This window comes from Podarcis pityusensis (genome assembly GCF_964106645.2).
Source record: "Podarcis pityusensis genome assembly, chromosome: 8".
NCBI classification, from domain to species: domain Eukaryota; kingdom Metazoa; phylum Chordata; class Lepidosauria; order Squamata; family Lacertidae; genus Podarcis; species Podarcis pityusensis.
The window spans coordinates 7,287,657-7,312,786 of record NC_138033.1 but is presented as its reverse complement, the minus strand read 5'-3'; the positions used below and the strand labels follow the sequence as shown (position 1 = coordinate 7,312,786).

General features: G+C 49.7%; 1 protein-coding gene across 2 annotated transcripts in view; it reads left to right on the top strand.

Annotated features, from left to right (window-relative positions):
• The first annotated feature begins 357 nt into the window (after nt 1–357).
• Nucleotides 358–25,130, top strand: part of NOVA2 (NOVA alternative splicing regulator 2) — a 68,581-nt gene continuing 43,808 nt past the window's right edge. The window contains exon 1 of one of the 2 annotated variants that reach the window (XM_081018957.1): nt 358–855. In XM_081018957.1, the coding sequence (XP_080875083.1) occupies nt 636–855 (220 nt within the window). In that variant the 5' untranslated portion in view covers nt 358–635. Of the gene's footprint in view, nt 856–3,200; nt 3,343–25,130 lie in introns of those variants that run through there. The other variant, XM_081018958.1, reaches the window with a different exon arrangement.

Genomic DNA, 25,130 nt, shown 5'->3' with positions numbered 1-25,130 from the left:
ACAAGGCGCCCCCTCCTCTTCCTCTCTCTCTCCTCTCTCTCTTTCTCTGTGCGTCCGTCCCCCCTCCAGCCTCTGCTTCTCCCCCCCCCGCCCTGCTTGACCCTTTCCCCTGATTCCCCCCACCCAAAGGGCACCTTTGGGATCTGTTTTCCAACTGGGAGCGAAGGACAGAGGGGACCTTCCTATTTTCCCACCCGCGCGCGCACGCCGCTTTCTCCCCGTCTCCAATTCTCCCCCGCTTTTTGTGGGGCGCTAGTTCCTGACTTTCTTCAGGGTTTTTTTTTTTTTTTTCCTTGGCCTGAAGGGGCGGGCGGTGGGTGGGTGGGAGGGAGAGGGTCACAGAGGAAGTCAGACAGACAGAGAGAGAGAAAGGACCCAGGAAAGCTGACCTGACTGCGACCCACCCACCCAAATCCATTTTGCATTCTCCTTTGTCAGTTTCACCTGGCCAGGTCGCAGGTCTTTTTGCTCCGCGCTCCCCCCACACTTTCTGGACACACCTCCCTCCTCCTTCTCCCAACCCCCCTCCCTTAAAAAAAACAAAACCCGAGCATCCTTTCTTATCTCCCCCCCCCCACCTCCCCCTGCTGGAGTCTCACGGGTACCGCGGAGGGGAAGTCCTCCGCGCCCTCGGCATGAAAATGATGGCAGGAGGTTCGGTGCACCAGAACGGTATCTTCCCCTCGGCAGCTCCTCAGCAGCAGCAGCAGCAAGGGGGGCCCCAGCCGCAGCAGCAGCAGCAGCCCCCCCAAGCCCCTCCGCAGTCCCACATGGATTCCGACCCTCCCGACTCTAGGAAAAGGCCGCTGGAGACCCCCACCGAAGCCATCAGCACCAAGAGGAGCAACACCGGAGGTGAGTGGACTTGGGGGGGGGGAGGGGCTGGCAGCCAGGGAGGCTGCCAAGGGGCAGGAAGTCAGGGGTGACCAAGGCCTCCCCCCCCCCAAGACATATGCACACACTCCCGGTCCACTTCGCGTATGTGTGCACTGCAAGCGGGGTGGTCTGGGGCGCAGGGCGGCTCTAGGGATATCCAGGCACCAAAAAGCACCTCGGTCTCCCAGAGGCCTCTTCCTTCAAGCTGCTTGTCTGCTGCCTCCCCCCACCCCAAAATCTGCCCTGCAAAGCAGCCCCCTCCCCGATACCTCCGGACAGCCATATATCTCCATCCTTTTCAGGCGCCTCTTCCCTTAAGCAGCCCCATCCCTCCTAATGCCAAACTGAGCCAGATTTTGCACCTCTGCACCAAAGCTGACCCCCCAATTAAAAAAAATAACCACCCATGTTTGAACCCGGCTCCCTCCCCATGCCTGTCTCCACCTGTCCCCATCCACCTCTCCATCTTCCTTTTGTGGATTTGCCCTCTTCTCCTTATTTTCATTGGGGGGGTGTTCTTTGCCACACCCCAAAGGAAGCAATTTGCTCCCCTTTTAGCTCTACCCCCCTGCAATAAAAACAGGGGGTTATCTCCTCTTTTACAACGTGGAATTCAAAAAGATGGGTGTCCTTTTCTCCCAGTCCAGCACTGCCTCTCTGCCCCGTAAGGTTTTCAGGGGATATGATTCAATCTGTTCTTCACCTTTATCCTCACAAACAGTCCCCCTTGTGATTTTTAAATTCTAGATTTTTACAGACCAGCCGAGGGGATCCTTTGCAATGTGCCACCCCCCCAACTCAGAAGGCGTGTGGCAGCGGAGGGCAGAAAATATAAGCTCCCCCTAAAATGCGCATTTCTCTGCAAAGATTTTACTAGTCTATGCAGCTGGTTATGTCAAAATGGAGTCTGTTAGAATAACTGTCTGTTTCCAGGGAAGAGGGGAAAGGAGTGGAGATATTCCGCCCCCCCACACCGCTCACACACATATAGACTATGGAAAACCTGTCAGCCCCCTTCCTCTCCTCCCCCCCCCCCTTCCATGACTGTCTGCTTGAGGAAATGAAGAGGGGAAGGATGTGAAAATCTGGACTCAAAAGAGGATGCAGGCAGCTGGGTTGTTGAAAAGGACACTGTTTGATCCAGGGATTTGTGGGGCGCTGGAGACAGAGGGAAAGGGGGGGGGGGCAGAATAATGTCAATAGAGTATTGGGGGGGGAGAAAAAGAGAGAAGATTCAGGATTTGTGAGCATTTCTTGATATTTTTTTTAAAAAAATATATGTACGCAAAAGGGCTTAAAAAATGCAAATAGTCATTCCTGGCGCCTGAATTTCGGTTGACACTAAAGCTGTGTAAAAATAGGGATTTGCAAAAGCGGTTCTCTGTGTGTCTTTCTCTGACTCACCCATCTGGGCTCCTTTTGTGAAGGACGACTTCACTTATTCTGCTGTTTCTGAGCCGATAGCAGTAGCTGCGTGTCGGCTCTGTGCCTGCTGGACTCCTTTTAAGTATCATCATCATCCTCATTATTATTATTATTATTTATTATGTACTAATAATTGGACCTGGTTCCGTTTTTATTGCTTGCGCGTTGATGAACGTATGAAGGCGTGCGCTCTCTCTCTCTCTCTCTCTCTCTCTCTCTCTCTCTCTCTCACACACACACACACACACACACACACCCCATCACCCTCCAGATGTAATTAACATTTCGAGATGCTTTCGAGCTTCAGCGTTAGGACAAGAAGCAATAAATATTGCGTCTGAAAGAGCCCCGGGGTCCTCTGGGGAAATCGACCTCCTTTATGACAGCGTCGCTGATGGGACTAATGGAGCAACTGGAATAAATAAAATGGGGAAAGGCGCGGGGGGGGGGCGCGGACTTATTGTTTTCTGTGTGTGTGTGTTTCATGTTTAAGAAAGAAGGAAGGAATTGGGGGGGTGTGGAGAGGAGAAGGTGAGCAAAAAGGAACGAAGATCTGGCGATATTCTAAGCATGCCTTCGTAGGCGGGTTGCGTTGGAGGAGGAGGCGATGGGGAAATCGCTTGGCCGGCGGCGGGGGGGGGGGGGGTTGCAGCAGGAGCCTGACAGCCACATATTTCAGGCTGGCGCTTTGGCTGCCTTGCCCCCCCCTCCCACCGCACCCCTTTGCCAACCAATCCCACCTTTGCTGCTCAGGGTGCCGCGTTTTCTCCCCGTTTCCAAACGGTGCCCCTACCTCTCCGCCGTCGCCCCCGTTTGGGGTTCGCTGCCCGTGATGGATTTGGGGAGGGAGGGGGAAGAAGGAGAAGCATTGATGGCATTGCAGGGGGAGTGGGGTGGGGAGGAGTGTGACGGAGATGGAGGGGGACGCCTTAGTGGTACCTAGTGTGCATCGCCAAAGGACACCGATTGCCGAGGAAATGCGCAAGAGCGAAAGTCACGCAGGCCTGGCGGCGGCGGCAGCAACGGCGGCCCAGCCGGGAGGTTAGCAAAGCGCCTGGGTGCTGGAGTGCCCGCTTGTGTGTGTGCGTGTGTGTGTGTGTGTGTGTGTGTGTGCATGCGTGTGCGCCTCAGTGTGCCACAGCTCACGCGCGGGTGAAGGTCAAACTGGGTGGGCTGTTTTGTCCTTACAAAGTTTGGGTGTTTGATTTTCAGCCTGAGCATCCTGGAGGATGGAGGGGGGGGGACGGTACCCAACAATTCTTGCGCCTACCATCTGATTCATCCCTGCTCCTGATGGGGGAACAGGCAGGTTTTATGGAGTCCTTGGGGACTTCCACAGAGACCAGGATGTCCCCTCCACTCTCTGCTGGTGAAGCCTAGGCCTTCCCAGCTGTGGGGACGTCACCAGCCGGACTGGGCTGGCCAGCCTCTGGCTGCAGGCCTTTGTGACACACTTGACGGGTTCCCCCAGGCCTGCTTGGGTGGCTGAGAAGGGTGCCAGGCCTTGAGAGACGGGGTTTAGGGCACGATGAGGCCTAGCGGCATGCGGAAGCGTTTTCTGCCGCAATTGTTATGCGTGGCACTCTAGACAGAGCTTTCCAGCTTTGGCTTGCGATGGGCCGTGCCAGAGGTCAAGGTTAGGGCTTGGGGCGTGAGTTCAGTTCCTGCTGTCCCTGGGTGACCTTGGCAGGGAGGGTGGGTGGGTGGTGGTCAATGCGTTTCTCCTTCACGCTGCCAGCGTGGCAAAAGCTCTGCGTTCCGAGCGCCGAGCATAAAATGGGTTACGACAGCCTGATGGAGCAGGGAGGCGCGTTGCCTGTAGTACCCCCCCCAAAAAATTGGCTGCAAAAAAACAGCTCCCCCCCATCCCATGCTCTCAGCGGTGCTGCTCCGAGACCCAGTTTCCAAGACAAAAGACCCAAAGGGGTTCTGGGCCTTTTTTTCCAGGGGTGGGTCTGTGGCAATTTGGAACTGGAATTGAGAGTGGGGTGGGGAGCGGGCAAATGCCCTCAGGTCTGCGAGCACGACAGAGAGACACCTGTTCGAGTTGGGTGTCAGAAACCCGGGGAAATGGGTGCTCTTCGCAACCCCACAGCAAGTGGGAAAACAAAGCTTAGGGAACCTGGCTCAGCTCAAAACCCAAAACCCAAACACCTTAAAGGACCATGACCAAATGAAGCAAGCAGGTCGGTGGGAGCTCTCCAGCATTTTGCACCGAGCTATTAATTTAGCAGGGACGCGGGGCTTGCCGATCAGAAGGTCGGTGGTTCGAATCCCTGCGACGGGGTGAGCTCCCGTTGCTCGGTCCCTGCTCCTGCCAACCTAGCAGATCGAAAGCACGTCAAAGTGCAAGTAGATAAATAGGTACCACTCCGGCGGGAAGCTAAACTGCGTTTCCGTGCACTGCTCTGGTTCGCCAGAAGCGGCTTAGTCATGCTGGCCACATGACCCGGAAACTGTACGCCGGCTCCCTCAGCCAATAAAGCGAGATGAGCGCCGCAACCCCAGAGTCGGCCACGACTGGACCTAATGGTCAGGGGTCCCTTTACCTTTACCTTATTTATTGAGCATTAATTCTGACTGGTTTGCAGGGAGGTTAGACAAAGCAGAGTCAAAGCAAGTGTTATATCCCACACGTATAGCCCAGCGCAATTTCCCCGTCGCTCTTTATATGGCATGAGGTCTGATCCTTTGTGAAAGAGGGGTTTGTTGCTCATGACGTGCCGGTTAACTGTCACTGCGCAGCCTGAGTGTGTTGGTATGTGACTGAATCCCGACCCTAAAACAGCGACAGTATGGAAGCCGCTTTGGTCTCACTTGTCTGTCTGTCTTTCTGTCTGCCTCCCGGGCAATGGGAGGGTTATACACCATGCAATCCACTCTGGGCTCTTACAGAACAAGTTCATTCCCTTGCGGCCAAAGCAGCTGACCCAGAGAAGCAAAGTTGTATGTTGATAAAATCATCAGGGTTGTGGCACATAGAATCCTAGAACTGTAGAGTTGGAAGGGACCACGAGGGTCATCTAGTCCAACCCCCTGCAATGCAGGAATCTTTTGCCCAATGTGGGGCTCGAACCCACAACCCTGAGATTAAGAATCTCATGCTCTACCAACTGAGCACTGTGTAGTGGTTAGAGCAGGGGTCAGCAAACTTTTTCAGCAGGGGGCTGGTCCACTGTCCCTCAGACCTTGTGGGGGGACCGGACTATATTTGGGGGGGGGGGAATGAACAAATTCCTGTGCCCCACAAATAACCCAGAGATGCATTTTAAATAACAGGACACATTCTACTCATGTAAAAACACGCTGATTCCCGGACCGCCCGCGGGCCGGATTTAGAAGGCGATTGGGCCGGATCCGGCCCCCGGGCCTTAGTTTGCCTACCCATGGGTTAGAGTGTCAGAATAGGACCCGGGAGACCAGGGTTCAAATCCCCTGAAATTCACGGAATATGGCCTTGGGGGCCATTCGCTGCCTCTCAACCTAGCCTACCTCACAAGATTGTTGTGTAGATTAATGAGGAGAGGGAGAACTATGTCTGTTCCTCGGAGGAAATAAATGCAGTCAATTTGACCAAGGAATCAATAAGTTTGGCTCCCAGCAGCTCCTCTGCTGGTACACAGGGTGAGCGTCTTCGGAAAGGAGGGTCTTGTGCAGAGTGAGGCAGAGAGGAAAACCAGAAACCTTTCTCCTGTGCAGATGTGCAGCGGTGGAGCAGGGCCAAGATTTTATTATTAAGACCACCCTTCCCCAACCTGGTGCCCCCCAGGAGTTTTGGGCTACAGGTATCTGGCACCAGTTTGGAGAAGGCCAAGTAAAGAATACCAGGAGACATGGTGGCAAAGGCTGCCAAGATGTTTTGTTCAGCAGTGGGATGCCCAAACTGAACGAGTGCCACAAAAGCGTGGCACTTTATAGCAGGCGACAGCAGGGGATTGGCTGTTTGGGGTCACGTGATTCCCAGACTCCCCCAGGGGGGTTCTGGGCTGTGTTAGCATCGCAGCTTGAGGTGCTTGCCATTTCCTCCTCCATTCAGGGGAGTCTCAGCGCCCAAAGTCTGGGGCTCCTTTGGGAGACCCAGTTTTGGAAATGAAGCCGCGAGTGTGTGGGAGAATTTGGTGATGGGGAGGCAAGCTGCATGTTTCCGAGCACAATTCAAAGTGTTGGTGCTGACCTTTAAAGCCCTAAATGGCCTCAAAGACCCAGTATACCTGAAGTAGCGTCTCCACCCCCATAGTTCTGCCCGGACACTGAGGTCCAGCGCCGAGGGCCTACTGGCGGTTCGCTCCCTGCGAGAAGCTAGGTTGCAGAGAACCAGGCAGAGGGCCTTCTTGGTGGTGGCACCTGCCCTGTGAAATGCCCTCCCACCAGATGTCAAGGAAATAAACAACTATCTGACTTTTAGAAGACATCTGAAGGCAGCCCTGTTTATGGAAGTTTTTAATGTTTGATGGACTACTGTATTTTAATATTTTGTTGGAAGCCGCCCAGAGTGGCTGGGGAAACCCAGCCAGATGAACGGGGTATAAATAATAAATTATTATTATATTATTACTTCATGGGCTGCATCCTGCATTTGAATATAAGCGTTTGGGTGGAGCTGTGTACCATCTCGGCTGAAGCCCTGGGTAAAGTGTAGGGGGTGTGTGACTCTCCATGAAAGAGACATCATGGTTGTGAGATACAGTGGTACCTCAGGTTACATACGCTTCAGGTTACAGACTCCGCTAACCCAGAAATAGTACCTCGGGTTAAGAACTTTGCTTCAGGATGAGAACAGAAATCGCGCAGCGGCGGCACGGCAGCAGCGGGAAGCCCCATTAGCTAAGTGGTGGTTCAGGTTAAGAACAGTTTCAGGTTAAGAACGGACCTCCGGAACAAATTAAGTACGTAACCAGAGGTACCACTGTATAATAAAAAGGTGCAGGAAAAGGCAAGCAAAGTTATCTAGGTGCTCCTAACCCCAACCAAGTTTGGAAACTTCAGCTAGTGCAGAATTCAGTCGCCAGGTCGCTCACCGGAGCAAGACGGTTTGAGCATATTACACCGATCCTGGTCCGACGGCACTGGCTGCCAATTAGTTTCCGGGCCCAATTCAAAGTGCTGGTTTTGACCTACAAAGCCTTAAACGGCTCAGGACCGCAATACCTCAAGAACCGCAAGAAGATAGAGAGCCAGTGTGGTGTAGTGGTTAAGCGCGGTAGTCTCGTAATCTGGGGAACCGGGTTCGAGTCTCCACTCCTCCACATGCAGCTGCTGGGTGACCTTGGGCCAGTCACACTTCTTTGAAGTCTCTCAGCCCCACTCACCTCACAGAGTGTTTGTTGTGGAGGAGGAAGGGAAAGGAGAATGTTAGCTGCTTTGAGACTCCTTAAAGGGAGTGAAAGGCGGGATATCAAATCCAAACTCTTCTTCTTCTTCTTCTTCTTCTTCTTCTTCTTTCCATATGAACCTCCCCTGACCCTGAGATCATCTTCTGAGGCCCTCCTTTGTGTGCCTCCTCCTCAAGACATCTGGAGGGTGGCAACACAAAAACGGGGCCTTCTCTGCAGTGGCTCCCCGTCTGTGGGATGCGCTCCCCAGGGAAGTTCGCCTGGCACCTTCATTATACACCTTTAGGTGCCTGGCAAAAACATTCCTTTTTAACCAGGTCTTTGGGTGATCTGATTTAACATCGTATGCCCTTTTAAAATGTGGTTTTTTTGAGGGGGGCTATTGGGTTGTTGTTTTTATTTTTATTAGGTATTTTGTGGTTTTATATCTTCATTTTATTCTGTGAACCGCCCTGAGACCCTCGGGTATAAGGTGGTATATAATTCAATAAATAATAATAATAAAACCTCTTAGACAAGGGAGGGGGAACCTGGGATTCTGCTGATATCCCCTCAGTCCCTCCCAGCACAATGAAGGATCATGGGAGTTGTAGTCCGACATCATCTACAGCCCCACAGAGTCTCCATCTCTGTCCTAGAGTCATCGCCATGGGGTGCCCTGTAAAGATCTGTGGCCCTCGATGGCACCCTAGTCCCTTCTCCTGGATTTTCAGCAGTCTTTTTTTAAAAAGCTGAACTTATAAGTCCTCCTTAGGGAGGTTTAAGGGGATTTTTCGAGGCAGAATTTTAAGAAGAAATCTTGCTCTCGCCTTCCTGGGCTATTGAAATCCAAAGATGAGGATTAATCTGTTTATTTTTTTATTATAATAATAATAATAATAATAATAATCATTTATTTGTACCCCGCCCATCTGGCTGCGTTTCCCCAGCCACTCTGGGCGGCTTCCATAGAAACAAAAAATACACTAAAATATCACACATTAAAAACTTCCCTGAACAGGGCTGCCTTGAGATGTCTTCTGAATGTCAGGTAGTTGTTTATCTCTTTGACATCTGATGGGAGGGCGTTCCACAGGGCGGGTGCCACTACCGAGAAGGCCCTCTGCCTAGTTCCCTGTAGCTTTGCTTCTCGCAATGAGGGAACCGCCAGAAGGCCCTCAGAGCTGGACCTCAGCGTCCGGGCAGAACGATGGGGGTGCATTTCCCCCCAATAATATGCAATAAAAATGCATTTCCCCCCAATAATAACCTTTAAATTAAAGTTAATCTTCAGGCCCACTGCCACCCAACCACGTTGCATCTCCCTGCTTTTTTATGTAACCTGTTGCCTGGAACTTCTTTTGTACAAGGGGACTGTCAACCTGAGCTTTCCTTCCTCCCCAAGGAGGAAGAGACTTCCCCAGATCAAATCCTTTCCTGTCCAGAGAGAGGCAGCTTTTCATATTTAATCTCGCCGCCCATCTACCCTGCCTGCCACGATCGCGTATTAGCGGGAGGGTGGCAGTGGAACCGGGGGGCGGGCAGAAAAAAAGAGGCTGTGATACTTGGCTCATTGTTGATCTCAGGATTTGCAGTTGCAGATCAGAGGCCTTGCAGCGGTTTGCAGCTGTTCCGCGAGAAGCTTTGCTTTTTTGGAGGGGGGGGAGAGGGGGGGAAGACAATAATCATTTTAGCTTAGACGTAACCAATCTGGGGCTAAACAATTCTACTCGCCGCCCCCTCTCCGTGTCAGCTGCATCACTCTTGATTTCAGAGGCTCAGCTGCCATCAGATCAGATGGGAGAGCAGTAGAAGCCAGGATTGAACCTGACCTACTTTTGCAAACTGGAGGGAGAGCGCGTTGACCCAGGAACTACCGAAAGGCCACTCCAGCAGCTCCCAGTCGATGCTCACCTGCTCCTCTGCTGCCCACATCGTACTAATTTCTCCACCGTTTATCTAAACTTCTTTTCTCTCCCTCCCGTCTCTGGATTTTTAAAAAAGGGGTCTCAGCAGGAGGACTGGGAAAGCCTCCTTAACCCAACCTGGTGTCATCAAGGTGTTTTGAGTGCCCTCGCAGACTGTCTCTGTTTTAAGCTGGGATTCAGATACAAACCAATGCTATTGGCATTGATTTGGAGCTCTTCTGCAACAAACCAACTCCGCTCCACTTTTTGCTGTAAGGAAAGTGATGGAGAAATGTCCTGGAAAGTACAGGGTAACATTTGGTTTGGTGTGGTGCCATCAAACTTCCCCATAGATGAGTCAGAACGAGTGCTCAGTAAATCGCCATTCTCCCTGCAAACCAACAAGGATGAATCCTCAGTGAAGAGGTCACCTAGAAGTGACCTTGGACTACAAATCCCATCAGACCCTGGAGATTATGGGAGTTGTATTCCAGAACCTGTGAAGGGCAGCAGGTAGGCAAAGGCCTAGATCCACCATCAGTAATGGGCCAGAAGGACGAGGGATCTGACTCACTACCCAAGGCACCTGCAAGTGCTCATGTGTTAAAACAACAACAACTGTTGTTGTTGTTGTTGTTGTTGTTGTTGTTAATACCCTGTCCATTGGGCCGGGCCTCTCCTGCCACTCTGGGCGGCTTCCAACAGTATATTAAAAACACAATAAAATATCAAACATGGAAACTTCCCTAAACAGGGCTGCCTTCAGATGTCTTCTAAAAGCCAGATAGTTGTTTATTTCCTTGATATCTGATGGGAGGGTGTTCCACAGGGTGGGCGCCACTACCGAGAAGGCCCTCTGCCTGGTTCCCTGTAACCTCACTTCTCGCAGGGAGGGAACTGCCAGAAGACCTTCGGAGCTGGACCTCAGTGTCCAGGCAGAACGATGGGGGTGGAGACGCTCCTTCAGGTATACTGGGCCGAGGCCGTTTAGGTCTTTAAAGGTCAGCACCTATAAAGGCTTTTTTTTTAAAAAAAGTCCCAAAATGCATATTCTGAGGGAAAATGCATACCAAAATGCATGTTTTGGAGCAAAATGCCTACAGAAATATGAATTTTCACGCATTTGAACAACAGTCACAGTATGATGTAGAAACAGGGCAGGACAAAGTTAGGAATGTTGTTGTTTAGTCGTTTAGTCGTGTCCGACTCTTCGTGACCCCCTGGACCAGAGCACGCCAGGCACTCCTGTCTTCCACTGCCTCCTGCAGTTTGGTCAAACTCATGTTGGTATCTTCGAGAACACTGTCCAAGCATCTTGTCCTCTGTCGTCCCCTTCTCCTTGTGCCCTCCATCTTTCCCAACATCAGGGTCTTTTCCAGGGAGTCTTCTCTTCTCATGAGGTGGCCAAAGTCTTGGAGCCTCAGCTTCAGGATCTGTCCTTCCAGTGAGCACTCAGGGCTGATTTCCTTCAGAATGGAGAGGTTTGATCTTCTTGCAGTCCATGGGACTCTCAAGAGTCTCCTCCAGCACCAGAATTCAAAAGCATCCATTCTTCGGTGATCAGCCTTCTTTGTGGTCCAGCTCTCACTTCCATACATCAATACAGTGGTACCTCGGGTTAAGAACTTAATTCGCTCTGGAGGTCTGTTGTTAACCTGAAACTGTTCTTAACCTGAAGCACCACTATAGCTAACGGGGCCTCCTGCTGCCGCCACCACGCAATTTCTGTTCTCATCCTGAAGCAAAGTTCTTAACCCGAGGTACTATTTCTGGGTTAGCGGAGTCTGTAACCTGAAGCGTCTGTAACCTGAAGCGCCTGTAACCCGAGGTACCACTGTACTTAGGAATAAAGTACAGTGGCACGGACTGGACATGAAGCTCCCATCTCACCCTCAAGAGCCAATTTAGACCTGGGATCTTGCCTCTTGCCCAACTGGCAGTGGGTCTCTCCACTGTCTGAGGTTTTCTGCAGTTGTGCTCATTGGGCCTTTATGAGGCGATGTCAGGAACTGGATCTGGGACCTTCGGCAAGCAGAGCAAAAGCTCTGCCACTGAGCTAAACCGCCTGCCTCAATTTCTGAGCGTCAGCGGCTGATCACAACCAGACCACCAGATGCCCGTGGAAAGCTTGCATTCCGGGCCTGAGCATAACAGCACTCTCTTGTCCTGCAGTTTCCGGCGACTGGTATTCAGAGACGCGCTACCTTCCACACTGCAAATACATAGGAAGTACACTGAAGCTATTGGGTCAGCCCATTGGTCCATCTATCCTAGCAGTGTCTACATGGACCACTAGCAGCTGTCCAGGGTTTCAAGCTGGGAATCTTATCCCAGCCCTACCTGGGGACGGATGTAGGTGTCCCACCTGTTCCCTCGTGACATAGAGTTAAAGGCGGAGCCATACCTGGCAGGTGGATCCCGTGCCAGACAGGCTGATCTTGCAGCTGGGGAGTCTGGCTGTTATGTACTGAGTTGAATAGGATCCAAAATGTAGCAGTCTGATTGGTCCTAGAACAATAAGGTCCAGAATGCAGCAGTCTGATTGGTCCACAGGAGTCACCCAATCCAGCTCCAGGTGGAAGTGAATCCGCAACCTGATTGGCCTACAGGAGACTCCTGGAATTAGCCAATCACGTGGGGCCCATTGTGTAAATACAGTGGTACCTCAGGTTAAGTACTTAATTTGTTCCGGAGGTCCATTCTTAACCTGAAACTGTTCTTAACCTGAAGCACCACTTTAGCTAATGGGCCCTCCTGCTGCCGCCGCTCCGCCGGAGCACGATTTCTGTTCTCATCCTGAAGCAAAGTTCTTAACCTGAGGTACTATTTCTGGGTTAGTGGAGTCTGTAACCTGAAGCGTATGTAACCCGAGGTACCACTGTAATGTATATATAGCAGACATTCTGGGGGAACTTCCATTCCTCCTCACCACTATGAGCTGAATAAAGAGCATGAAATTCATTCTCCACTCTGAGTATATGTCACTGGCCCTCGCCACGTGTGAAATGTTGGCCTTGGAGTCTTGGGTTCAGATCTGTGATTTAGACACATGGCTGGTTGGATTTAATTTGCTGTTGGTGTGCTGGTCCCCCCCCCCCCATTTACATTTTAATGGTGGGCATCACATTTAGCCTTTCTGCTGCTCCCAATTTAAGCCCCGGGTGTTTTGCTACACATATGTTGAGCGTTCGACAGTGACGTTTTTGAATGGCCTGTGGTTCGAGATGGGAGCTGCTTGGCCCTGGAACTGGGGACTAAGCTTGATCTCCCCCACCCCTTCCTTTTCCTTATCTGCATGGTCACCCTATTTTTATTGTAAGTACTTATGCGCCCTCGCCTTAACGCTGGCCCTGGTCTGGCGCTGTCAGTGGCTCTGTTTTGCCCGTCTATAAAATGGGTATTATAAGGCTCTGCCTAACAGAATTAAGCCTGGTGAACTTTCATCTTTTGAGAAACAGTGAGATGAATGGTTGAGGACTGTCTTGGAAACCCTGCTCCAAAGCTGTAGAACAGGTGTGTCTAACACATCCAGCCTGGGGACCATATCTGGCCCCACCAAGACCTCACTGATTTTGCTGCCAGCGGTAAGACTTCCTTCCTTCCTTCCTTCCTTCCTTCCTTCCTTCCTTCCTTCCTTCCTTCCCTCCCTCCCTCCCTTCTTCCTTTCCTCCCTCCCTCCCTCCCTCCCTCCCTCCCTCCCTCCCTCCCTCCCTCCTTCCTTCCCTCCTTCCCTCCCTCCCTTCATCCTTCCTTCCTTCCTTCCTTCCTTCCCTCCCTCCCTCCCTCCCTTCTTCCTTCCTTCCTTCCTTCCTTCCTTCCTTCCTTCCTTCCTTCCTCCCTCCCTCCCTCCCTCCCTCCCTCCCTTCATCCTTCCTTCCTTCCTTCCTTCCTTCCCTCTCTGCCAGCCCAGTTCCCTGATCATAATGAAATCACTCTAGTCATCAGATTGCTGATTTGATGACTGTGTGTGTGTGTGTGTGTGTGTGTGTGTGTGTGTGTGTGACTGGAGGTGTTTAATGCCTTCTGCATGTGCCATGTGTCTATGTGGCCCCCAGAGAATTAGCCAAGGGTGAATGTGGCCCTCAGGCCAGAAGAGGGTTAGACACCCCTGCTGTAGGGAAAGTCTGATCCGGAAGTCTTTGCTGAGCCTGCCTCTTTAGTAAGAGCCCGCAGTACACAGGACTACAGCCTCACACTTGGCAAGAATATCCGGTTTTGACTTCTCCCTGTGACCTGCCTGATTGTCTCTGCTACATGCTGGAAGCAAACCTGATAAAACTGGGTCAGGTATTCTAAGATTCTGATTCATGCAGGCCTTGATGTTTGAGGAGTGCTAAAAGCAGAAATAGTAAGGTATTAGATATTGGCGCTTTGGGCACACACACACACACACACACACACACACACACACACCCCATTTCTCAAAAAGAGAGCACAGAACTAGAAAAAGTACAGAGAAGGGCAACAGCAATGAGCAGTCGAGGTTCCTTCCCTGCGCAGATAGTCTAAAATGTTGGGGGCCTCCTAATATTTAGCGGGGCGGGAGAGCAAAGGGGAGCACGTGGAAGACAGCTGCGAATAACAAATTGTGCAGAGATAAATCATTTTCGGAACTCGGTAGTCACCAAGTCAAACCGATGGGGAGGAATTTCAGTACTTTCCCCCACAAACCGACAGAATTAAAATGCCATTTACCACTGCGAAGTGCGGTGATTGCCAATAGCCTTAGATGGTTTCTTAAAAAGGATTACGCACGTTTGTGGAAATGTGAGAGAGTGGTGTGCCTTATCAGCGTCCACCAGTCAATCAGATTTATTTGCTAAAAGCCATTCGGTTATCACGAGAATTGCAGACCTAATCGAGTTGAAAGATGCGTTTTAGCCCAGGTGTCCCCCAAATAACATTGAACTCCATTTGGTATGATCTGCTGGGCTGCTAGAGCAAATGTAGAAGCCTTATATGTAATATATTAATCCTCATCAACTAAGAGATAGCAGATTTTCTCCAAACTGCTCAGAACAAAAACTTGTCTCAGTAATCTCAGAGGGGAGGCACCTGTAGCCTTTAGGTTTGTTAGAGTACAACTTCCATCATCCCCAGTCAGTGGTCAGGGTTGATGGGAGTTGGAGTCCAGAGACAACTGGAGAGCCACTGGATCACCATCGCTAGGTAAAAGGTAAAGGGACCCCTGACCATTAGGTCCAGTCGTGACCGACTCTGGGATTGCGGCGCTCATCTCGCTTTATTGGCCGAGGGAGCCGGCGTACGGCTTCCGGGTCACGTGGCCAGCATGACTAAGCCGCTTCTGGAGAACCAGAGCAGCGCACGGAAACGCTGTTTACCTTCCCGCCAGAGTGGTACCTATTTATCTACTTGCACTTTGATGTGCTTTCGACCTGCTAGGTTGGCAGGAGCAGGGACCGAGCAACAGGAGCTCACCTCGTCGCAGGGATTTGAACTACTGACCTTCTGATCGGCAAGTCCTAGGCTCTGTGGTTTAACCCACAGCGCCACCCGCGTCCCCATCCCTGCCCTCAGGCAATTATGTAGGGAAGAATAAGATGCACAGTGAGGAAGACCTTCCACCTCCCTCTGGCCACAGATTCTTTATATATATATATATATGTATGTTATGGAAGTGAGAGCTGGACCATAAAGAAGGCTGATCGCCGAAGAATTGATGCTTCTGAATTCTGGTGCTGGAGGAGACTCTTGAGAGTCCCATGGACTGCAAGAAGATCAAACCTCTCCATTCTGAAGGAAATCAGCCCTGAGTGCGCACTGGAAGGACAGATCCTGGAGCTGAGACTCCAATAATTTGGCCACCTCATGAGAAGAGAAGACTCCCTGGAAAAGACCCTGATGTTGGGAAAGATGCAGGGCACAAGGAGAAGGGGATGACAGAGGACGAGATGGTTGGACAGTGTTCTCGAAGCTACCAGCATGAGTTTGACCAAACTGCAGGAGGCAGTGGAAGACAGGAGTGCCTGGCGTGCTCTGATCCAGGGGGTCACGAAGAGTTGGACTCGACTAAATGACTAAACAACAACAACATTTTTTTTGTTAATTTTTTAACATATGAATTCCAACAATCATTTAAAATAACTTCTCATCTTATACAATATTTTAGACTTCCGTCAACAACCTCTGAAGATTTTCCGTTCATTATCACTTGTTCTGCATTTCTTAATTTCTCTATTACTTTTAATTGTCCTTAACTAATAATTCTTTCCAAATATTTCACAATATTTCACAAAGTTCTCCTTACAGAACTTCTTGCAGCCCTACTAGCGTAATCTGTTTATCACAATTGCTTTTCACATAGTTCAAATATTTACTCCAGTCCTCTAAGAATCTCTGATCCCGCAGGTTTCGAATCTCCGGCCACAGATTCAGAAGCAGAGAGCTTACAGGCACCTCCCTTCTAAATACACTGTGGGCAGAGTTTGAAATCTCAGATTGCTCAAATTGTTTTTCTTTTCCAACAGACAGTTAAAAAAATATTTTTTGGGGGCGGGGGAATTATGTACACGTGAAAACATTGGCAGCATTAAGAGAAATTCAACAGTGTAAATAAGTTTTGATGGAAGTAATAATGGAATACTGAATGGTTTAGTTTATACAGTCAAACCTCAGTTACCGAATGCCCCCGTTTTGGAACGTTTTGGCTCCCGGACGCCGCAAACCCGGAAGTAAATGCTCCGGTTTTCGGACGTTTTTCGGCAGCTGAACATCCGACGCAGCTTCCGCTTGAGTGCAGGAAGCTCTTGCAACCAGTCAAAATTTGCGCCTCGGTTGTCGAACATTTCGGAATCTGAACGGGCTTCCAGAATGTATTATGTTCTACAACTGAGGTTTGACTGTATAAGTCACTGATATTTTAAGATTGTTTAAATGAATATCCTAAATTGTAAAACAGAAAATGAAATAAAAATTAGATAGATAGATAGATGATAGATATGATAGATGATAGATAGATAGATAGATGATAGATAGATAGATAGATAGATAGATAGATAGATAGATAGATGATAGATAGATAGATAGATAGATAGATGATAGATAGATAGATAGATGATAGATAGATAGATAGATAGATATAGATAGATATAGATAGATAGATAGAGATGTTAGATAGTTTGGAAGATCATAGTCAGATTTAGCAGAATGAGACAATGGTGAGAATTGCATTGCTTGAAGATAACCTCTTGCGAAAAAAACACCCCACTATTTTTTAACATTATATATATATGTATATATTTTGTATACTGTCCTTCATCTGTAGACCTCAGGGTGGCTGATAGCATAAAAATACAAGCTACAATTCAAAACACATAATAACAAAAACAAGAACAAAGCCAAAACAAGTCTCAGTCGCGCCGATCAACACCTCCCTCCTTTCCATGAATTTGTCTATTCCTTTTTAAATTAGACAAATCCTTGGAAATGTGGGAGGTGGCTTATCAGTGGTGGTTGAAGCGAACCTCCATGTTCAAGGGCAGTAGGCTGCGGCGCGAGTGGGGGGGGGGATGGCCGCCATACTTGTTCCCTCTGTGCTTTGTGATGGGCAGGCTGGGGCAGAGATCTCTAGACAGAAACAGGCAGTGAAAGTAACTGAGAGTTGGCAGAGGACCTTCCTGGGGATAGTGGAACTGTTGATGGGATGGATGGTAACCGGGGAAACAGCAGGGCTTCTCTCTGCTGATCAACTTGGCTTCCGCCGACTTCTAATGACTTAACTGGTTTAATCTACCCGAGAAGGAATTCTTTTAAGTGGATTTAGACAGAAGATCCTTCGGCTTAGAGAAAGGGTGGCGGGAAGCTCGCCACGGCAGCCGGACAGGAGGCAGAGGTGTCTCAAAAGTAGACCCCTCTGCCTGTTGCCTCCTGCACTTAGGAATGCCTCCGATTTCCAAATAACCTGGGCCCGGGGAGCAGATGCTGCGTTATAATAATAATAATAATAACAATAATAATAATAATAATAATAATAATTTATTATTTATACCCCGCCCATCTGGCTGAGTTTCCCCAGCCACTCTGGGCGGCTCCCAATCGAGTGTTAAAAACAATACAGCATCCAAATATTAAAAACTTCCCTAAACAGGGCTGCCTTCAGATGTCTTTTAAAAATAAGAACTAGAAGGGGTGGTAAAGAAGGACCAGACATTTTTTATGTATGCAACAACAGCAGCAAGGATACTTCTCGCAAAGCACTGGAAAACTCAAGATCTACCCACACTGGAAGAATGGCAGATGCAACTGATAGACTACATGGAACTGGCTGAGATGACCGGCAGAATTCGTGACCTGGGAGAAGAGAGGACTGAGGAGGATTGGAAGAAATTTAAGAATTATTTACAAAAATATTGCAACTTGAGTGAATGCTAAACAGGATGCTAGATCAAAATAACTGAGCACCACTAATTTAGATGATTTTAAGAAAATAAGTAAGATTGTGAAAATATAACTCTTTTTGAGAACTAGAAGATTATGAAACATAGAAGGGATATAAGAATGTAAATAAGATAATAAATTGCTGACAAAATGTTATAACGATGAAAGTGGGAGCGGGAGATGTGAGGAAGTCCAAAGAAAATGTGAAATTATGTTAAGATATATGTTACATTGTTTATTATGTTTATTTCTATTGTAAAACCCAATAAATTTCTTTAAAAAAAAATAAAAAAAAATAAAAATAAAAATAAGAACTAGAAACTTGCATTTGGTTGCACGCTCAAATGCTTAGGGTGCCTAGTTTCTCTGCATCTGAGACCTGGTGGCACCATATAACAAACCCTAAGGGCAGGGAGCTGAAAAACGCAAAGAAGCTCTGAATTCTAGGCTTTTAGAAGACACTGTCTCTAGGACAGTAGAAGAGCTGTTTGACAGTGGAACGGTCCCCCTTAAGAAATGGTGGAATCTCCTTCCTTGGAGGTTTTTAAGCAGGGGGTGGGACTCAAAAGAGCAGGGGGTGGGACGAAAACAGCTTTTTGCAGCCCAAGCAGGTATTCCCTTGTGGGGAACATGCCAGGATCCATTGGTGGTGATGTGGCCCAGAAACGAGAGTGAGTAGAGCAACTGTTGTTACTGTTGTTAGCCGCTCTTTGGCTGGGGAGGGCGGGATATAAATATATTATTATTATTAATAATAATAATAATCTGGCCCAGCAAGAGGCATCGTCACAGTTCCACAGAGTGGGCGTGGAGCAGGGCAGGTGAAGGGGTGTGGCCAAAAGAGGGGCGTGGCCTCAGAAGAGCCCCCGGGGGCCAGCAAGACAGCCACCGAGGGCCGCATTTGCCGCACACCCCCAAAACCTGGTCTTCTCTCCCACCCCGGGCTCATAAAATAGTTTCCCAAGATGCAGTGCGGTCAGCGAGGAAAAGCAATATGAAAACCAGGATCAAGCACATCTCTCAGCGGCTGGTAGCGTGCCAGAAATCATAGAAAAATGAATTGCTTAGCATAGACCTAAGTATGGCTTCTGTTACCCTCCATCATTTATTCAATAGCAGCATTAAATATGCCCAAGGCAGAAGGCCAGAGAGCAGACTTCCCCAGCCTGGTGCCCTCAAGACGTTTTGGGCGACCACTTCCATCAGTCCCGGGCAACATGCACAAAAAAACAAGTTGAGGTTACAGCATAGCTGTCAACCGTCCCTTATTTGGCGGGAAACTCCCTTATCCCAGCGCTGTGTCCCACTGCTGTCCCTTATTGATGATGTCCCTTAAATTTCCCGGGTTTCAAAGGAAGCAGCTCCTCTCCCTCCCTCCCTGCCGGCCAGGGAGGAGGGAGGCCCAACTGTGTTGCTTGGCTGTGTTGCTCACCCAATAAGGAGTCTGAGAACGACTGGGGGATGGAGCTTGCATGCCTTGTGCCGATCAAATCAGCCGCGTTGCCTGGGGACTCGCCTTTGCTCAGCGCTTCCCAGCGGAGAGGTGACGGTGGTTTTCCTTGCTGCATCCCCTTTGCTGGGTTGCTGCGCTGTGGGAACCACCGCTTGAGGCTTCGTTTGGTTGCTGGCTGGGCTTTCTGCCTTTGGCTCGGATGGGCTCAGAAGTTGAACATACCTGTGCTCTGAAAATCCCTTATTTGGGCTGCCGATCCCTTATTTTCAAGGCTGCTGGTCCCTTATTTTCAAATCTGTAGGTTGACAGCTATGGGTTACAGGTTGAGGTTATTTTGCTCAGTTTGCAGCAAATGCACTGACCTGCCTCTCTATATGTTCCCCTTGTATTTTTAATCTTTGTTGGAAGCCGCCCAGAGTGGCTGGGGAGACCCAGCCAGATGGGCGGGGTACAAATCATAAATTATTATTATTATTATTATTATTATTATTATTATTATTACTTAGGGTTGTGCTAATGGGCTTGGGAAATCTGTATGGCCCTTTCGTATTCTGTCTATATTCTGTGAAGTTCAAACAGGCTCCCACCACTCCCGACTACAGGTTTTCTTACATACCGTATTTTTTGCTCTATGAGACTCACTTTTTCCCTCCTAAAAAGTAAGGGGAAATGTGTGTGCGTCTGATGGAGCGAATGCAGGCTGCACAGCTATCCCAGAAGCCAGAACAGCAAGAGGGATTGCTGCTTTCACTGCGCAGCGATCCTTCTTGTTGTTCTGGCTTCTGAGATTCAGAATATTTTTTTTCTTGTTTTCCTCCTCCAAAAACTAGGTGCGTCTTATGGGGGTATGTATTATTATGCGGAATGCCCTTGCATCAGATGTCAAGGAAACAGACAACTATATCACTTTTAGAAGACACCTGAAGACAGCCCTGTATGGGGAAGTTTTTAAGGTGTGATGTTTTATTGTTTTGTTAAATATTTTGTTGGGAGCCTCCTAGAGAGGCTGGGGAAACCGAGTCAGATAGGCAGCGTATAAATAAAATATTATTATTAATATTAATAATTACAGACAAGTATGGGTGTTTGTTTCTGTGTATATGCATACGGGCCATATTGGCCGAAATAGGAGCCACCCCAAATATCGTCAAATATAAAGTATCGTCAAATATGTCTTCAATTATAGGCTGCAATAAAGTGTTAGATGAGCCAGATTTGGGGGTGAAAGGGCAATATAGTATATAGATAAATAGACTTGCACTCATACATGGATGGTGGCTAACAGATTGAGGTTGAATCCTGATAAGACAGAAGTACTGTTTTGGGGGGACAGGGGGCGGGCAGGTGTGGAGGACTCCCAGGTACTGAATGGGGTAACTGTGCCCCTGAAGGACCAGGTGTGCAGCCTGGGAGTCATTCTGGACTCGCAGCTGTCCATGGAGGCACAGGTCAAATCTGTGTCCAGGGCGGCTGTCTACCAGCTCCATCTGGTACGCAGGCTGAGACCCTACCTGCCTGCGGACTGTCTCGCCAGAGTGGTGCATGCTCTAGTTATTTCTCGCTTGGACTACTGCAATGCGCTCTACGTGGGGCTACCTTTGAAGGTGACCCGGAAACTACAACTAATCCAGAATGTGGCAGCTAGACTGGTGACCGGGAGCGGCCGCCGAGACCATATAACACCGGTTTTGAAAAACTACACTGGCTCCCAGTACGTTTCCGAGCACAATTCAAAGTGTTGGTGCTGACCTTGAAAGCCCTAAACGGCCTCAAAGGCCCAGTATACCTGAAGGAGTGTCTCCACCTCCATCGTTCTGCCCGGACACTGAGGTCCAGCTCTGAGGGCCTTCTGGCGGTTCCTTCGCTGCGAGAAGCCAAGTTACAGGGAACCAGGCAGAGGGCCTTCTCGGTGGTGGCGCCTGCCCTGTGGAACGCCCTCTCACCAGATGTCAAAGAGAAAAATAACTACCAAACTTTTAGAAGACATCTGAAGGCAGCCCTGTTTAGGGAAGCTTTTAATGTTTAATAGGTTATTGCAGTGGCGTAGCGTGGGTTGTCAGCACCCGGGGCAAGGCAAGTAATTTGCGCCCCCTAACCCGTGGATTTGCGCCCCTAACCCGTGGATTTGCGCCCCTAACCCGTGGATTTGTGCCCCCTAACCCTAACCCCCAGATGTTGCGCCCGGTGCGGCCGGCCCCCCCTGCACCCCCCATGCTACGCCACTGGGTTATTGTATTTTAGTGTTTTATTAGAAGCCGCCCAGAGTGGCTGGGGTATAAATGATAAATTATTATTATTATTATGAATATGGACAGGAAGGTGCAGGAAAAGAGCAAGAGAGAATCATAGGATTGTGGAGTCAGAAGGGACCATGAAGGTCCTCTAGTCCACCCCCATTCAGTGCAGGAATCTTTTGCCCAAGGTGGGACTCGAACCCCCAACCCTGAGATTAACAGCCTCATGCTCTGCCAACTGAGCTATCCTGGGTAGGTGGGTGGGGTCCTCCTCATGCCCTTCCACATCCCCATGTTTTCTCCTAGACGCAACTAACGCTCAACGCATTAGGTCATGCCCATTTCTTCCTGTGGGTTGAGCATATGTAGGTGGCTGTCACTGAAAAAAAGAATAGGAAAAAAAGACAACGCTTTGGGACGCTAGCAATTGAATTTGGGACGTTCTACGTGCAAAGCACCTGCCCTGCAACTGAGCTGCGGCCCTTCCCCAGGTGGTGAATTTTGGACCACCCTAAGGGTGGCAGAGGGACGCGGGTGGCGCTGTGGGTTAAACCACAGAGCTTAGGACTTGCTGATCAGAAGGTTGGCGGTCGTCGCTCGGTCCCTGCTCCTGCCAACCCAGCAGTTCAAAAGCATGTCATAGTACAGTACAAGTGGATAAATAGGTACCACTCCGGCAGGAGGGTAAACGGCGTTTCCGTGCGCTGCTCTGGTTCGCCAGAAGCGGCTTAGTCCTGCTGGCCACATGACCCGGAAGCTGTACACCGGCTCCCTCGGCCAATAAAGCGAGATGAGCGCCGCAACCCCAGAGTCGGCCACGACTGGACCTAATGGTCAGGGGTCCCTTTACCTTTACCTTTAAGGGTGGCAGAGATGGGGGCACATAGACCTGACTCGTGGGGTGCCCCACCCCCCAGAATTCCCCCCCTGCATGAGTCTCACTGAGCCCATTCACCTTGATGGCGCTTGCGCTGGAGTAATGCGACACGCTCCAACACCGGTGATTTGCATGCTGCATGTTATTTCAGGGAGGCGGAGGTGCCATATGGAATTTCCACATCAAAAGCACGATCCGGTGTGTGTGTGTGTGTGTGTGTGTGTGTGTGATATGAGTGTGCACACATGCACACACTCACACACACCTTTGCACATGCCTGGATCTCCAGTCAGAAGGACGTCTCTCCCTTTGGGTCCTTCTGTTCTGGCATCTTTTTGAAAAACAAAAAGTGACGGGGAAGTGGAGTGGAGAGCGAAAGAACGAGAGAGACCTGTTTTCATCAAGAGAGGGCTTTGATTTAGTACCGCAGGGGACCTTTGCAATCTGGACACAGCAGCGGGTCCAAATAGCTTATCACAAGGTTTCTCGCCAGCCCCGGCATTAACATCTTCCTCAGCGTGGGACTGGGAAGCAAAAGTAGGTCAGGCCTGTATCTTGAGTAAGTTCTGCGCAGGAAAGCAACACAACCCCTCCGCCAGGGCCAGATAAAAATAGGTGCTCCCATCTGAAAATGAGGGGGCTGCTTATTATAGCCGGGTAGGAAGTTTAGCTGGTTTTTTGTGGTTTTTTGCCATCTCAGGTTGCTGATCCTCACCACGCCGCTCAAAGGAATGGGGAGCTTTGTGTGGAATCCGGTACCGATTCCCAGTCTGAATGGGTCCAGGTTTCTTGGGAGTGTGCAATCATTATTTTTTCAAATTTGAGGGCATGCTTCAGACCGGTGGTTCGGTGAGCCCGGCATCCAGCTTCCAAAAGTTATGGGCCTCTAGAAGTAGACAAGAATGACATGGAGGTGATGACTGTTTGCTAAAAAAGCAGCGTTTACCAACCTGGTGGCCTTTGGAGACCACATAACACCGGTCTAGAAAGACCTACACTGGCTCCCAGTACGTTTCCGAGCACAATTCAAAGTGTTGGTGCTGACCTTTAAAGCCCTAAACGGCCTCAAAGGCCCAGTATACCTGAAGGAGCGTCTCCACCCCCATCGTTCTGCCCAAACACTGAGGTCCAAAGGCCGAGTAAAGAATACCAGGAGGCATGGTGGCAAAGGCTGCCAAGATGTTTTGTTCAGCAGTGGGATGCTCAAACTGAAGGAGTGCAGCAAAAGCGTGGCACTTTATAGCAAGCGACAGCAGGAGATTGGCTGTTTGGGGTCACGTGATTCCCAGACTCCCCCAGGGGGGTTCTGGGCTGTGTTAGCATCGCAGCTTGAGGTGCTTGCCATTTCCTCCTCCATTCAGGGGAGTCTCAGCGCCCAAAGTCTGGGGCTCCTTTGGGAGACCCAGTTTTGGAAATGAAGCCGCGAGTGTGTGGGAGAATTTGGTGATGGGGAGGCAAGCTGCATGTTTCCGAGCACAATTCAAAGTGTTGGTGCTGACCTTTAAAGCCCTAAATGGCCTCAAAGACCCAGTATACCTGAAGGAGCATCTCCTCCCCCCATCATTCTGCCCGGACACTGAGGTCCAGCGCCAAGGGCCTTCTGGCGGTTCCCTCACTGCGAGAAGCCAAGTTACAGGGAACCAGGCAGAGGGCCTTCTCGGTAGTGGCACCCACCCTGTGGAACGCCGTTGTCAAAGAAAAAAACAACTACCAGGCTTTTAGAAGACATCTGAAGGCAGCCCTGTTTAGGGAAGCTTTTAATGTTTAATAGGTTATTGTATTTTAATATGCTGTTGGGAGCTGCCCAGAGTGGCTAGGAAACCCAGCCAGATGGGCAGGGTATAAATAAGAAATTATTATTATTATTATTATTATTATTATTATTATTAGGATGAAGCTGCCCTATTATTAGCAGTGGCTGTCCAGGGTTTCAGACAGGGGACGTGGCGGGCCCTTCTTGAAGATGGAAGGAGGGGTTGAACATGAGGCCTTCTGCAGGCAAAGCAGATGTCCTATAACTGAGGTGCAGCCCTTCCCCGTTGTGTGAGAAAGGGCAAAGGAAGAAAGATTTGGAGGCAGAGAAAATATGTGAAGTTGCTTGAGGAAGCAGGAGACCTTGAGGGTGGCCGAGCGTGGGGAGCTGGGGGAGCAAAGCTCGTGCAGGAAGAGAGAGGAGGGTCAAGAGAGAAGGAAGCGCAGGCGCATGGAAGACTTGAAAGACCCCTGGGTTTGAATCCAGGCCCGCAAGGTGCCCTGGGATGGCATCACCTCCTTCTGCCTTTGCCAATGGCGCATGGGGCTGTTCCTACTCTGTGTGTGTGTAGTGGGGCAAATTCTGGGTTTGTTGTTGTTTAGTCGTTTGGTCGCAGTATCATGTAGAAACAGGGCAGGACAAACTTAGGAATGTTGTTGTTTAGTCGTTTAGTCGTGTCCGACTCTTTGTGACCCCATGGACCAGAGCACGCCAGGCACTCCTGTCTTCCACTGCCTCCCGCAGTTTGGTCAAACTCATGCTGGTAGCTTCGAGAACACTGTCCAACCATCTCGTCCTCTGTCGTCCCCTTCTCCTTGTGCCCTCCATCTTTCCCAACATCAGGGTCTTTTCCAGGGAGTCTTCTCTTCCCCTGAGGTGGCCAAAGTATTGGAGCC